Here is a 17170-nt window from a genome sequence, read left to right as displayed (position 1 = left end):
GGTGTTGGTTGCATTTTAGTTCATTTGTATCAATAGTGATACTAAAATAAAGCATATTTAATATATATATGGTATAGGCATGACACATATATATATAGCACTGTCTTATATGTGCTGTAACTTTATTACATTACATAAATTTAGCTTATGTTACAGACTAATACTATTAATATAGGATTCAAATGTTTGTTATATATTCATACTGAGACAGCACCAGCTTAAGGAGGGACGTTTTCCTGCAACGTTTGTTGTATGTTTTTCAAGGTGCTTTTGAAGGGTCATTCTTTCATTACAAGATCCAAAGGCTTTGAATACACTATCCTCTGCTGCCTCCTTTAGGATTATAGCATTTGTCCTCACTGTAATCTTCTGGACCCCTGCAGCAGTAGCTGGGTTCCCTCACAAGAAATGATGAATTTTAGATTCAGCGTCATCTCTGCTGAAGCCTGGTGTGATGCCTTCCTCTTGATTTGCTATCTGGCAACTCAATAGACTTCAAGATTTGAAGTGCCTTGATTTAGTGAAGGTGTTATCCTCCAGTCTAGCAGGCAGACAGCTGGGGACCAGGCATCTTTTGTGGCAAGAAAGAATACTTAGGGTTCTGGTGTGTTTGATGATAGAAAAACTCCAAGGTGTCCTAGATGGCTGTCACGCCACCAGCTATCCCATTTTGGGGGATCTGATTTTAAAAAATCTCTACATTGCAAGCATAGCATATCAATTCTAAATAAAACATGCTTTTAAAAGGACTCATGAAAAGGGCTTGTTTTCAAACTCTTGTAAAAATATGTACATTATAAATAGATGTCTGTGTGTTTCCCCCCGTGCAGCTCCCTAACACTGTTACGTTTCTGTACGCAGACGGAATTTCATTCTGTCCAGGAGTTACTCTATATGAATCTAATAAATTTGGCATGGTAATTTGTTTTCTTTTTTATTAGCAAAACCCAGTGGGGCCTTTTATTTATAGCAATGGAGCAGTTATCTTCGAGATCTTTATTCTGCCTTCAGCATCAAGCTGGGCTATCTAATGAATCCATAACTGTGCTAGTAGTTACTTATATTCCATGTACGTTGAAATATTTCAGAAGTACAAAACATGCTGTCAAGAAAAGAGCAATGGCAAGAGAGTAAGGCTTATTTTTGCAAAGGTACTGTTGTATTCAATTTTAATCTAAATTTACTGCTGCTTTGAAAGAAAATACCTTTAAAGTTCAACTTATCTTACTGCCTAGATTTAAGATAATGCAAAACCTAATTTACTAGCAGTTTGCCTGTGTTCCTAACACAGTACTATTAGCACATTTAGTGCTATCAAGCCTAATAAAATGAAATGTAGCTATGCTTGGAAATAAAGGACCATCATCACTAAGTACAGAAATGGCTAGTTCAAACAAACATTAGTAACAGCAAATCAATGAGATTTTGTCTGCCTAATGAGACAATAGGTTATATTTTGCTTTTAAAACTGACACAAAATTCTGATTAGCAGTAGCAGTTTGCACATTGACTCTGAAAGGAGAACCTGTATAGCAAATATGTAGCAAATTCTTCCTGTTCTGCCTATAAGGACTTGTACTATGTGTTAACTTTCAAGCAGAAGTCACATAACATAGGTATTATTGATTATTAAATTTTCTTTCAGTTAAACATGGGACACAAATGCATACTGTGTATTTTCTTGTATTATTTTTAATTTTGTATTAAAAACATGTAGGAAAATGCCTAAGAGCTCCAGCTGTGGAGTGTAGCAGTCAGAAAGTATTTAAAATGGAGAGAACTGCTGTAACAAAAGGGCTTTATTTTATTGATTACAAAGGAGGTTATCCTGTTTCCCACCACTACACGCTGTAGGAGAGTCAAACCCTTAGGCTTTCTAGACCCTTTTATTTGAAGTTTTTAAAGAACTGTTGGCTGAAGGAGGTTCCTTAGACCTCAAGGCCATCACAAGAAGGGTTCTGTCACCTGCTGACCTAACATAATAATCCCTGAAAAACTGAACTTCCTTGTTGTTTGCCTAAGAGGACAAAGACGATTTGAGCTAATTGAGAGTTGATCTCTACTGGACAAACTTGTTCAAATTGTGTTACTCTTATGAGTCACTTTTAATTGTACACTGCTGGTGAGAACTTTACGTATAATAGACTTCTTCATTCTTTTGACAGCTTTTGTTGCTCAAAGTCATTGTCAACTCTGCCTCAAAGTGAAAGTTTATATGCACGTTTGTGTTTGTACAATCTGTCATATTTTAATTTCCTCTGTCCTACAACATCATCACATTTCACCAATGTTTGAAGAATTTGACTGACTGCAGACATGAGCAACCTGTTGTAATTGAAACAGTTTCACTTGTTTCATTGCTGCTGTATTTGAACTCCACAGCACAGCTTGAGGCAAGCCTTGGAACCTTTTATGCTCCAACAAGACCCCTCTTGGATACAACCGTCCTGGAGTACAGGGACCCAATCAGCAGATATGCAAGAAGGTTCTTCCACCACCTGCTCAGGTGAATGACAGTTTCAACTTCTATCAACTTAAAATTAATTGCATATTTCAATAACTACCTACTTTAATGTGGTTAACATTTTCCAAGAGGACCACCCCTGAAAAAAATGCATTCATTGTTACTGTTTGTTTAACTTGCACTTCGTTCCTTTCAAGTACAATATTGCACATAAAATGCTATTCAGAGCTCTTCTATCATCAATACACTTAAAATGAATCACCCTTTCCCTTTTAGCTTGATAGAAAAAAGATAGCATGCTTCTGAGAGATTTATATTCACCCAACTGCTTGCAGATTAACTATTGAAACAGCTTACAAACTTAGAGAAAACACTGAGTTTAAATAGATGCTAAAATGCAAATGAACAGTGCATGGTCCAAGACATTTTTGTCTTTGCATCATTGAAATCTGAGCATTTTGTTATTCTCATTCTCAAAGTTCTCATACAGAAATTCTCATATCCCAGTAGTTTTCAGTGACTTTTCAGTGCCTTTAAAGTAAGAGGAGAAAATTAAATGTTACGTTTGTCTGAAAACTGTATGACATTATAAGTCATAATACCAAATTCAGCTAGAACTTATAGTACATTGGTTTATTGCTATATTTTTCCTTCATAATAAATGAATAGCCTAAATTTCAATCAGTCGTAAATACCAGTATGCAGCAGTTTAGCCTGTTCATGTGTTCAACGACAAATACAGCTGAAACATTCCCTCTGAGAATTATCCAGTGGGTGAAAATAAAGAGAAATTATCTTCTGAATGATACAATGTTTGTAACACCTTGTTGAGGAGGAGTGTAGATGGACATAGTGAGAAGGGTTGCAAGGCACCCTTTTTGGTGTTTCATCCAGATTATATACATCATCTGCATATGCAAAGCTAGGAACTTCAAGCTACGTTGGTAGTACAGTTTGTGCTTCTTTCAAATCTTAAAGAGAAATATTTTATACTGTCTTCTGCATTTTGAATCTGAATAGGATCATCTTTCTGCTAAACAGGTCCATTCCAATGGGGAAATTATTCTAAGCAGAAGAATGCTCCAAATATCTGCATAATATGCACCAGCCTTTCACCGCAGTTTTCTTAATAGATGTGGGTACAAACTCTGCTTTTGCCTTTCTCCTAGAAACCAGCAGGGAAGATCTGTTGCTGCAATGGCCAACGGTAGTGGCTGTGGGCCAGTTGCCTGCAGAGGACAGATGCGGAAAGAATGCCTCAGAGACTGCTGAGAGGTGTAACTATAGTGCTCTTACATCTGCAAGAGAAAGGTGTATTCCCTCTGACTCAGGATTTGCTTCCAAATGCTAGCAGGCATGCAGAGGCATGGGGCCCTGGCTAAGCTTTCAGCCCTTGGGGCTGCTGATCACAGCTGAAGCACTGACTGACTCAATCTCCTTAGCAAACAAGAACCTTCAGTGTCAGAATGCTGCCTGGACAGTGTGGGGCACAGGCAGGAGGTGTGTAGGAGACTCTCCCTGTGTCTTTTACCTCCACTATAAAGCAGCCCTTGAACAATTTACTGTTGTGGCAGTTTTTGGAACAAATGTGTGTTATTTTGCTGTTTCCCTATTGTGAAAGGGATTTGTATTCAATGGAATTGAAGTGATAGGATCATGTGATTGCTGCAGAACAGATGGTAATGCTTAAAGCTTATCTGAGAAGACATAATCTAAGTACAAAATGAAATGTTCAAAAATGGGAGATTTATCTGGTAGAAAGCAAGGAAATGATGCCCAGAGCTGATCTTTGTTGTATTAAAGTGGCTGTGCCTTAATTGGTGTTTATTTCCTTTTAGATGTTTTCTTAAATGACTAGGATGATTTGAATGTAGGCTAAGCAGAGAGTACTACAGATTTGTTGGAGGAATTCTAAACCAGGGTTCTGGGTGAGAGAATGCCATCTAGGTGTGATGCAATGTCTAGGAGAATCACAGGGAGGCACAGTGCTCACTAATTCTTTCAGGCACGCCAAAGTTGCAGCCGCTGCTATTACATCCACCTGTGAGGAACCAGCAAGGCAAGCAACTTCTGCCAGCCTGCATGTACAACCGTAGATTCAGGAAGAAAAGTGAGGAGGAAATTACTCTCTTGCCTTTTCAGGTCACCATATTATGCCCATGAGGACACTGAAAATGGAGTAGTCCTCCCACTACCTGTTTGTCAGATACAGCAACTGTATCTGGATGTCAGGAAGGCTACATTTTAAGTCAATTATATGCTGTCTCAACCTTTCTTTTTTGAATTATTCACTTTTTTACCCTTATTCTTTTTGCGCTAAATATTTGCAGGCTAGTTACAAATAGTTAATGACGCTCTTCAGAGTGAATTTGTGTTACCGCATATGCATCTGCATGACCAAACAAGAAGACTTGAATGCGGATGCACTGTAAACTGTCAATGCCAACTTGATGCATCACTAGGGGACGTTTGTTACTCTCTTGTGAGCATGAGGAGACAAAAACAAAGTGGTCACTTTGTACCCTGTTGCAGCAAGAAGTGGAGGAAACACCGCACTTTCTAAATTACGTGCACTCTAAGTATGGCTGATACTAAAAAAGTATTGCTTGGAATGGAGTAGGGCCTTCCACAATTCCTTTGGGCTTCAGAAGAAGCAAGGAGCAGATGCACAGAAATTAAATCTAGAGGATAAGGAGCTAAAATACACAGGGAGGAACTCAGAAGTGGGGTAGGAAGAGTGAGGAAAGTGGGGTTAGGATCATGAGTAGAAGACAAGGAATTGGAGACGAAGGACTAAAGCAGGGATGGGGATGTACAGAGCCCTGCAAAAGGGCAGAGTGGGAGTACAGAGTGACATGGGGGGAAGACAACTTAGGATGTGTGTGGTGGGCTGTAGAGGAGACCAGACACATAAGGGATGGACAGGGAAGGGCGGAGTCTTTCATACAAGATTAAAACATGAAAACACTTAAATGTTTCTAGATCTAAATCTGAAAAATGTTCACATAAACAAAAGTTTTCATCCCCCTCTCCAGCTTTCCTTTGAATGCCCCACCAATCTGCCTTAAGCCTTTTCTAGAAGGACCCACTCTTGGGAGAGAAATATTAATTCATTCTACATGCTGAGACAATCTTTGACCTGCCTGCTGAGTCTGCCAAAAAGGTGCCAGTTATTGTTGCACTTTTTAAGATGTGAGTGTCTGCATTTACTAGAATTGAGAAATAGTTACCTTTTCAGAAAGGCTATCCTCACCTAGTAATAATCATGTGCCAATGATTTTAATCTTTACCGTAGGCTGAAAGGTTGTATATTCGGTTGCAAATAACTGGAGACATCCATTTTCACATTATCAATAAGATTATAGGCTAACTATTTTTCTACCATCAAAGAGATCATTTTCTAGAAAACGCTGAATGCTGTGACGGAAGGTTCCCTTTTTTAGGTATTGGGCACTTTAGAAAGAAGATGCTCTGTTGTTACTCGTTGTATGGCAAGTGTGGGTTAGAAAATGGTGCTGCAACCTGAGATGGGCCGAGGAACACTGACAGCACGATTGAAATGGATCACAGTTAGAAGGAAGGAAGATCCCTTGCAACATATTTGATGCAGCCATGTTATTTTTATCCATCATTATAAAAACTAAGTTCTTAAATCTGCAAGCCATGCAGCATCTCCAGCTTCCACGAAAATAGAAGCTTAGAGCTTTGCAGTTACAGGCCTTGAATATAGAATATGGAATACCTCCAGTAACAGGCGTTCAGTATACAAAATTAAAATTAAAGGCCTCTTAATTATATGCCAGGTATCCATTACAACACTATTTATGGAATCAATAATTATTTTCACTTTAAATTCTTATCTATAATTAAAAAATACAGGAACTGAATTACATGTCTAGAAATGTATCTTAGGTGTTCCTTGCCACTTGAGTAGCACTCCAGTATTTTATTATGATGTCACTGCTTATAATAATATAATGCATTATATCATTATGTAAAATGTTGAGCAGAGGTGGATTTATTAGGAAGCCTTGAGGAGCTGTAGCCTTCTTTCCCCCACCCTTTTGTTGAGCGCTGCCTACTAAGTGTATTTGTGTAATGGGGGAATGGCTGCACAACCTCCTGCCTTTGTATAACAGCCTCATCTAGCCGTGTACAGAACATGGAATGGGATGGAATAGTTTTTCACTCGTTAACTGTGGCATCGCTGACTCATGGCTTTGCTTCACTCTGATCAAGCCTTCGTAAATTGTATTTGTCATATTTTCTAATGCATGAAATTATCTTGCTTGTTTGACAGACACACACAGGCACAAACACACGCCTGCTCTGTTTTGTTCACATTTTTCTGTATCTCTCAGAGAGACAGTGAGAAAGTAACATAGCATGAGCTGGAGGTAAAGGCTGGGCTGGAAAGTAAAGTCTGAAATGCAGCTCGGGAGTTGTAGAATTAGGGTGCAGCCACAGGTCCATGTTTCTGCTCTGCCCTTTCCACCTTTGTAGTTCTGTTCTTGTGTTTATGAATATGCAGTTTAAGCATCATTTTGCTTTTTTGTTTTTACATGGAAGAATACTAAGATTCAAAACCATTTGGATCTTTCCATCTAATAATTCCATTAAGAGAATGTCATTGGGTTTTTTCTCCATAGTACGAATATGTTTCCCTACAAAGCAAAGCTCTGTTGTAAATAACAAGATCGTGCATTTCACAGAATCACAAAATCATTAAGACTGGAAAAGACCTTTAAGATCATCAAGTCCAACCATCAACCCAACACCACCATGCCCACTAAACCATGTTCTGAGGTGCCACGTCCACATGTCTTTTGAACACTTCCAGAGATGGCGACTCCACCACCTCCCTGGGCAGCCTGTTCCAATGCTTGACCACTCTCTCCGTAAATAAATTTTTCCTAATACCTAATCTAAACCTCCCCTGGCGCAACTTGAGGCCATTTCCTCTCGTCCTATCACTGATTTGCTGCTTTCAAGAGCAAAGTGCAGCTCTGATCACATTCACTGGTAGAATTTTGGATGGATTAATGAAAGATTCTCCTTTGTCTGAATCAAAAAATTAAAACCTCCACCATGTTTTTAGTGTTACTGTTTTTACTTCTTCTCAAATCTTCTCAGATGTGTTGTGTACTTTTCCCAGTGTTCAATGTAAGATGATACTGGTTAAATGCAAAGAAGAATAAGAAGAATTCAGTTACATGTTGGGCAGAACTTTCATAAAGTGGTATGACTTTACGTGCAGAACTTGATAGAGCTCCTTTGTAAATAAACACTCATAAAGGAGATGAGAAAGTAGATGGTCATTAGCATCAGGCGAGATCTACTTCCAGCCAGTACTGATTTTTATGAATCACTTCACTGTTCAAGAGTTCTGAAGTGTACTGCTATACTACCTGACTTGATGCCTTGACACAGTCAGTTATCACTTAAGTCCAAGACAACCTTTGAAAAGCTAAAATAAAGTGCTTTCGCCCTACAGGTACATCACTTATGCAGTACTTCCTACCTCTTGGTAAGCAGGTTCCCATATCACTACACTGCAATCTGCAAAGTAGATATTCACTGTGAGTATTCCATCCTAAATAGGACCCTAAATCAAATGACTCAACTCCATAGGAATAGTCCCCAATCCCATCTGCTGCCGACTGCATGGAACTGAGGGACAGAGTGAGCAAAGAGCTTTTATGATCCTTTTTAAGAGCACCCTAAAAGTAGAATCTATAATTATATTGGTACATAGTGTGTCACAAAATATGTATAAACATTAATGATGACATGGTTCAGGGCTAAGAATGTCTTTTATATTCATAAAATAACCTATTAGGCATTAAATTATGCCTTCAGATAAAATGACCACTGATGTCAGTCAGGTTCTCTATGGTGGCCACATGAACAGAATCATCTCTATAGGAGTAAGTTCAGTAGCAACATTCTGACTAAAGTAGCACCTTCTGGAGAGGACTTTGAAGAGTCATTTTTGTCATCTTGTGAAAACGATCAAAACCAAAGGTTTTCATATTACCACGACACTGATAAATGAGAATTTCAATTGCTGTGATGGAACTGCACATGAATAGATTCCCCTGGTCATGCTTCTTGACCTGTTTTAGAAACAAGAAATAAAGGCACCTATTTAATGGAACTAGATTATTTTTGCAGTTAAAAAGGTTAAATATCTCAGGAAAAGTTTAGAATGTCTTTGCTTCAGTCCTATGTTACTAATGATTTTTTTTTCTTAAACCAGCTCCACAGCAGGTTTCAGTTTGTCAGATGCTTTGATGCCACAGGAATGGCTCCAGGATTTAATTCTCTAGTGGTGATTACAATGTAAGAAATATCGAGCAAAATATCAGGGCGGGGGGGTGGGGGGAACAAATGACGTGATGTAAGTGCTTGAGAATAAAATCCCATGAAGATAAACCACAAGAAATCTCTGTCAGAGATTTGGGCAAGATTTTCTGCTGAACCTAATGGGAGACATTGCTTGGAGCATGGGAAAAATGGCCCCTCCTACACACTTAGAGCAGTCCCAGAGCTAGTCTAATATGGAGCCATTTCCCACAGCGACCAAGAGATGGCTGTTTGATGGCCCACAGTGCTGTAAGTGCTCCAGTTCTCTGCTATGTCCCCACCCACGGGACTGCACTAGAAGAAAAGGAACACAAAATAGCTACGCTGGACTAATGTTCTTCATGCCAAGGCTATTCCCACATGCTGGTTAATCTGACTTTGATATTGCTACTTTTATAAACTGAGCCCACATAGCGACCATTGTTTTGTTGTGTTGTGTAACTGATAAGTTGCCCTCATAAGGTGGCTTTTTCCTGCTGTACCAGCTGTGCAATTCCCCTGAAATCTGAGGGGCTTTGGGCATACATTGAGTGTGGAAACAATACAAATATACCATATTCATGGACAAAAGCTCAAGAATAAGTTCTTAACAGCACATCTCCACTCTTGACCAGCTGCGGTAAATCAGCCTCAGCTTTCCTTTGCAGGAAATTACTCCCTCCCCTTTCAACTCTACCTAGTCACTAATGGTATCTCCTTCTGGAGTGACACACAAAAAATCTCTTCTTGAGTTTCTGACCAAGAACCTGCATTTAAGATGTTTGGGCTTTTTCCTTGCAGTCTTTCCAGAGCCATGTCTCATCTCTTTACCAAGATACTTTTTCTCCATTCATCTTCAGAGTCTTCCTGAGCCCCACCATTACGCTTCACTTTTCTGTATATGGACCATCCGACAATATTCAGTCAGTTCATCAAATCAGAACAGAACATGGCTTGGCAATCTGTAATCCATTTGTTGTGTGCAAAAAAATTGTTTTCCTCCCTGAAGAGCTTTGTTTTACTGACTTTTATCCCACTTCCATCCAGTACCCTCCAGGAAGAGCTAACTGAGCCGTCAGGCAGCCTTAGGCTTCCTATCTTCAAATGCAGAGCTCCGTTTTATGGATTTTCAGAACCAAAGAGCCTGCTAAAGAAAGGATACCATAAGTAAAATTTGGAACAAAAGTCAGCAATAGTCAATTGTCAAAGAACTGGATGTAGTGTCTTGGGGGTGCACCTCACCTCTCCTGACTTAATAATGTAGAATTTAGATGTCCTACACGCTCATCGGGCCTTCCTCTGTAGTTAGTATAAAGACATGGGCACCCAAAGCGTAAGTAATTCCATCGAAGGGAGATACATAAGATAAGCACGAAGAATCAAACATCAGTGCCTATCCCTATCAATTAACTATAAAGGGAGCCTACCTGATTAGCTTAAATTAGCCATGTAAAAGTGAGCTGTTTGAAGATAAATGGAATGATTTGCACTGTAAATGTCTAGGTCCTGTATCACATTATTACTGGCCAGTTAACAGAAAGACCTTACATGCTCGGATATCGTTTCTGTAATAGGAGAGAGACACAAAGACTGGCAAAAATATATGAAAAAAGGTTTACAGAACGACACAAAAAGCAGATAGGCATGCAGATCTCTCAAAATCTCTTTTTGACCAGTTGGCCAGGGTAGGAGAAGATGGGGTCATTTCTTAGTTTACTTTTGTAAGTGTTGAAGTATGAGTAAAAAAGGTTATTCTATACATACGTAACAGTAATATATGACCAGTATGAAATAAATTTCATCCAGAATTTTTAAAGGTGGTCAAGCATAAAATAGCTGAAATACACACTGTGGTGTATAATCTCTTATTTATAATGACCTCAGCACCTGACAACAGGAACATGGAAAATATGACGTCAGTTTTCAAAACACAGTCTGGAGAGACCTTGAAGAACTATAGCCCTGTAAGTCCAACCTTCATAACAGTGAAATTAGTAGAAACTATATTTTTAAAAAGTGTGAACATACAAATACATTATATTGGGGGAGAGTCAGCAGGATTTCTGTAAAGGCAAGTCATGTCTCAAAACTCTGAATTCTTTGACGTCAGCAATCATGGCAGTAATGGATATCCAGCTGCTACTGATTAAAGTTTGACCATTGAAGATGTTTTGGAAGATCTCCCACCAAAATGTCTTAAAGAAACTAGGCTGCCACAGGATAAGAGGGAAGCTCTGCTTTCATAGATGAGTAATTTATTAAAAGGTAAGAAACAGAGTAAGAGTAAATGGTCAGTTGTCAATGGAGGTCACCAATGGAAATTATAAGTATAGCAGATCTATACTCATAAGTAGCTTGCCAAAGGAGCAGATAGTGAGGTGCCAGCATTTATTTGCTAATGTTACTAAATTATGAAGACTTATGAAATTATGAAGTAGGGCCTGCTGTGAAGAACAGCAAAAGGACTTCACAGGACTCAGTGACATAGTGTCAAAATTGAAGATAAAATTAAATGTAAATAAATTCAAAGTGAAACACACAGCAGGGGGTGATTCCTAACTTCATGTATAAAATGATGGAGTTGGAGCTTGCAATTATTCTGGAAGAAGAATTTGGTCTTGTAACGCTACAGCTATAAAATGGTCAGTTCAGTGTTCAGCACAAGTACAAAAAGCCAATTGGATGCTAGGAATTCTTAGAAAAGGAATAAACAACAAAACAGTGAACTTCAGTTCACTTGAATTTTCTGTGTAGTTTTGGAGTCCCATAATCTATAAAAGGATATAGTAGAACTCAAAAAGCTTTAGGAGGGGCAGCCAGGATGATTAAAGGCATGAAACAGCTTTAGTGAAAGGAATGACTAAGTAGACTAGAACTCCTCAACCTAAAGAGGCAACTGAGATAGAAATCTATTAAATCATGTTAGGGAAGAAGAGGACAGTAAATGACTGCTCACTGCTTCTTCTAATACAAAAACTGGGGGTCATCAAATGAAGCTAGCACGTGGCAGTTTCAAAATATAGTGATTCTTCATGTAACATGTAATTAAAATATGAAGCTCCTTACCACAGGATGTTGTGGATGATAAAATTGTGTATGAGTTGACAGGCAAGGTTCACTGAGGAATACCAACACAGAAACCACCTCTGGCTCAGCAAATCCCTAGACCACTAATTGTTGGAGACTAAGAGACTACTTAGGGAAGTATCACCATATACTTGCCCTGTTTTATATTCTTTCCTAGGCGCCTAGCTGTTGGCAAGCTATTAGGTTAGATGTACCTTTGGTCTGAGTAAATGATCATTTTTATGTTTTATGTCCGTGTATGTGACGCTGTGCAGAAAAAGCATAAAATACTTATTAGTTTTCTACTTGCTCCCTCAAAAATGTGCCAACATTCGTATGATCAAATTTCTTGTCTGGCTTTCCTGTGACTATATTTGCTCTAATGGAGTTCTTATGTGTGGGAATTTTATGAGCATTATCACTGCATTATTCTATTATAAAGAATTTGCTATATATTTTTATATAATAAAAATATTGGCTATTGACAAACCTAGATAGAAAAAGTAAATATACTGTAATGATCCTGCAACTCAACAAGTGATTCAAAATTTGGCCCTGCACCATGACTTTGTAATTAGATATTTATCCTTAGGCAGCCAGCTTTAGAAAATATTGAGCTAATATATTTTGTCTGAGAAGTCTTAGGACTAAAAAACCCTGCATTTTATCCAATGTCAGGCATGAGGGAGAATTGGCCCTGTACCTCATGGAAAGTCAAGGGGGAAAAGGGCCTGTTCATCCTAACTTTAATACCAAATTTCCATCTGCTGCTGTTTGAAATTGCAGAGATATCACACATATACAATAGGGATTTATTACAGAGGTAACAACTCATCCTTAACCATAGCAATGATACTGGGCCTCTGTTATAGAGCTGTCTTTAGTGTGTAGACATGCTGATATGTTTGCTCAATAAAATCCAGCTTTCAAGACATACTGTTAAGTTTACATGATCACCAGAGTGGGAGGGATAAAGCTGGAAAAGAAGAAAAGCAGAAGTGAATTAATGCAATAAAGGCTAGGATTTAACAGACAGGGTTGAGTAAAATAAATGTGAAACAACAGATGTCACTGGCTGTTATCAGCATTTTTAATTAACATCTGTTTTTAGCCCAGAGTACTTTGGAAAAGCATGTTGGAGTGTGTCTGTATTTAAAGATAAAGATAGACTGTTGAGAAGTTACTACGTAGTAAGAGATTGGGGGAATGGAGAGGTTTGGGGGTGGGGGGAGGTTGTGTTGGCTGGGTGGGTATTAGTTGCAGCTTAGAGAAACCTGAAGGAAAGTCACTAGGATAAAATTGCAAGGTAGGGAAATATTGCTATGGGAACAAAATACATTCTCATGAAGGAAAATGAGTATGAAAAAGGAAATACAGAGTGTGGGAAATTCAAAGATAATACACATTACAAGAAAAGAGTGAATCAAGTTTAAGAACAAATAAACCATCATAGTTTCAATTTATATAATAATAATTTATAGTAGCAATAAATTGCTGTTATCCAGACTTTTATAACACCTACTACTGAAAACCTCAGAGCACAGATGTGAAAGAATTATGCTACACAGTAGGAAAATGTTGCTGTTGCTCCCAACAGTCATCCTCTTCAGTGGCCCATTCTGCAAGAACCCAGGTTAACATGATTGACCAACGCCATATGGGAAGTATGTGACATAAATGTTCATAGAATCAGGATCTTTAAACTAATTTTCTTTGGTGCAGATGTAAGACAGTTCTACAGTGTTAAGATAGTGCTGTTAATTCGAGCAAAGGTCAACAAATAAATGACATAGCTTTTAAAACTACCATTTCTAGAATATTTCATACATCTAGACTATTTCTTACTAAATATGTATTTTCAAAGTTTAAATGATGCCTTCTTACCAAACCACTTCATTTAAAAATTAACTTGGTTCACCTGAAAATCTAACTTAATATATGCCTGAACAGCTTTTCTTTGAATGTAGAAAGTCTGTCGTGAGAAGAAGCATGTATGTTTAACATAGAGTCATCAGAACTATTTCACACAAGAATACATTTAGGTTTCCTAGAGCAGAATATCATCCTAGGAGATAGGAATCACATGGTAAGATTTTTTTTTTTTTTTTTTTTTTTTAGGGTTGGGAACGTCTTCAAGATTCACAGCCAGTTACAGCCCTCAAGGGCTTTCTCTGGCCAGGGAGTCATACTGTCTGGCTCCCCTTATTAGCTTTCTCTTTGCTCCTATTTTTTTAATTTGGTTTGTTTGTTTGTTTTCTTGCTTCATACCAGTGGGTACCCTTTGATGTGAAGGGCATTCAGTTCTATGCCCAACAATCTGTAAAGTTATAGGTGGACTTCCTTTAGTTCAGAGATACATAATTTGACAATATAGTTCCAGAAACAGAGATTTTGGGTGACTTGAGATATTTGTGCCCATTTGACATTTTCTTATAGTTATTCACTAACTTGAGACATATTTGTATATGACCTTTGGAAGGTTCCATAAGGAATTTCTTTCTAAAGAAGTCACTCAGGTCCCAAATCCAGCATTTCACTTAACATGCCCATATTTAGGGCCCATAGAAAATTATAGGTCATAAACCCATACATTAATGCTTTGCTAAATTTGGGCCTGAAGGGATGTATAGATTATACCTGGACAACCTTTAGAGCTTCTGCATCTAAAATACAATTTAGAAGATTATCCCCTTGACTCACATACATGTAGACCCGGTGGCTGTTTCTCCATTAGCCTTTGGTGTGCTCTGCAGCACTTTGTCACTATGACCATATTTTAGAAGGCAAAAAAGTTGTGGACCCCCTTCAGAGGCTTAAGTGTCCCATTCAAAAGAACTCATAATCTAAAAAATTAGTAGCATAATCGCATGAGGTTGGCAAAATAATATTGCCAACATCTCAGAGGTCATAACTTACTAATGCATCCATTGATTCTTCCATCAGTTCCCTGATGGAGGAGAATCACTGATGAATCTCAACCAACTTTACAGAGGGTAGAAGTCTCAGAAATAGGCAAATGCCTGCCAGTTTTGTAAAGATTAGCAGCCGGTTAGTGTTAAATAGGAGGCAGGTAATCATCTCCATCCCAAAAACCTATAGCAAAAGTTCAGCAGGTATACGTTCTGCCAATCGAGGCATGCACTGCTTAACACGAAACGCAGTCTGCATGGCCTCTTGCTCAAACCATTGTTGGAAGGGAGCTGAGTTTTCAGCCCTTCTGAAAATGAGCTGAGTTTTCAGCCCTTTCCCCTTCTGAACTGGGAGAAGGACAGTACATTGTCTGGAGCGTATTTTGGCAGGGCACGTAGGGAACACATAGAATTACTGTGCTGAGACCTGTATGGGAGGAAGCATAGGAAACTAATCAACAGTACTCTTTGCTGTTCATAGCAGTTATGGTTTAAATTTCTGATTGTGGTACGTGAAACTTTTAGTATGCCTTTGCACATAAACTGCTGTTGAAATAGTCGAGCTGCAGTAAACTAATACCCAGCAATTAATTGATTTTTGCTAAAGGATTGATTAATTGATTTTTGCCAAAGGATATCAGTAGTATCAGGGATAGTGTGTTTCCCAGATTCATTATCCAAACAAATTATATGAGGTTATCAAATAAATTCAAAAATTATGAGACTGAGTCCCCCAGATCATAAGGTTCTGAAACTCACAGTTTGGGGAGAGAGGGAAAGATAGATTCTTTGGAGAATTCCTGGTCTTTGGGCTACATTCAGTGGTCTGATTTTCTCTGCAACTGTCTTATTTAAAATAAGGTGTCCCACTGAAATCATGAGGGTAAAATCATATGAGGTTTTGGTTGACTTTTATTTAAAGTGTTTTGGTTTTTTTAATGAAATGTAAGATCTTAATGTATTTATTCCTCTCCAGGAACTCTAAATAAAGTGCCAGTATTACAGCATTTTCTGTAAAATGAAGGATATAAATCTTTGACTAATACTATATTTTATAGATGAAAGGTTACATAGCCATCTAAGTCTTCAGAATTTACTGAAATTATCCTTTAAAATATTTCCGTGAAGGTCGATAGAATTTCAGGGTTGTCATTTTAAGAATGTGCTGTAGTTGCACCATGTATACCTGACCTCATTAAACATCAATATTTTTCATGTGAAATATATAAGACCTTAACGCCTGGGCCAAAGTTTTTTAAATGGGCTCTGAAGCTATATTCTGAAATACAGCTACATGTCTAAATCAGTAGTGTTATATTCAACAGTTGGTTGAAAACCAGTCTGTCCCCATTTAAATCAACCACTTAGCAACCTAGCCACGCACTTTTTACATTCTTTAACCTGATAATCTCTAGTTATTCTGGCTCAGAATTCCATTGAAACAGGGTGCAGAGTAATTTTACAACATCATTCTTTATTTTAATATTGTCTAATTTAAAAGGAAAATATTTCAGATAATAACAACAATTTTGAGGGAAAAAAAGCATGAAAACCGTTTCTATTCCAAAAATTGCTGATATGAGAACTTACAGGAAGCAGCTCCCTTTATGAATAATTATTATTATTGTGTTTAAGAAATGGGCAAGATGCCTAGAAATTGAGTGAAAGAATGAGCTATTAAATTGAAATATTAAATGAAATAACTGAATTAAAAATGATCATGTAAACCCTGCAGTAAATGTTGGGAGCTGTAGCTGATTGAACATATTTTCATCGTCTGTTTTGTATGCTTAAATACAATTGCTTGATGTAAGTAAACACTTGATTGATATTCTGAATACTTTAAAATCTGCATATGCATCACAGAATACTGAACAATTAAAACTTAATTTCAGTGTAGTTTGTTTACATGTAAATTATTTCAATATTCATTTTTTTCCTGTTCTGTTTGCTCAGTGCATATTTAATATTCACTTTTTGAATGCGTATCACCATTGATTGGACTGTGAGATGAGGAAGACTCTGAAACGTCTTCCATTAAAAAGGATTGCCTTATAAATATTATGTGTGCCACAGCTCTTCCCCTGCAGATTATTTTCTAAATGTTGTGTACTCTTATTGAAGACAAGGAAAAATCTGCTGCAGCCCTCCTTTATCAGCCCAGCACAAGGAATATGCTTACATGGTTGATGGGCATGTCTAAGAAGGCTTGTTGGTTGTACCTAGTCCCTAAAGAAATGTTTCCATCTTTTCTGCACTATCTTTCTCTCTTGCTTGCATGAGCTCTCTCTTCCTTCCCTTCCTCCTCCCTCTACATTATTTTTTTACCCTGGTTCCTGGACTTTATACGAGACCTTTCAATATTACGGATAAATATTACAAATAT

At 37.9% G+C, this 17170-nt stretch overlaps 1 protein-coding gene across 1 annotated transcript in view; it reads left to right on the top strand.

The window, feature by feature from the left end:
• The window catches only part of WDPCP (WD repeat containing planar cell polarity effector), a gene marked incomplete at its 3' end in the record, with an annotated part of 107590 nt that overhangs the window by 37234 nt on the left and 53186 nt on the right, over nucleotides 1-17170 (top strand). The window contains exon 10 of the mRNA XM_081998064.1: nucleotides 2383-2506. Within this exon, the coding sequence (XP_081854190.1) occupies nucleotides 2383-2506 (124 nt within the window). The remainder of the gene's footprint in view (nucleotides 1-2382; nucleotides 2507-17170) is intronic.

Source organism: Phaethon aethereus (assembly GCF_964289735.1).
Source record: "Phaethon aethereus genome assembly, chromosome: 3".
Classification (NCBI taxonomy): Eukaryota; Metazoa; Chordata; class Aves; order Phaethontiformes; family Phaethontidae; genus Phaethon; species Phaethon aethereus.
Note: the sequence above shows the minus strand (reverse complement) of the source record. Positions and strands in the feature narration are given on the sequence as shown.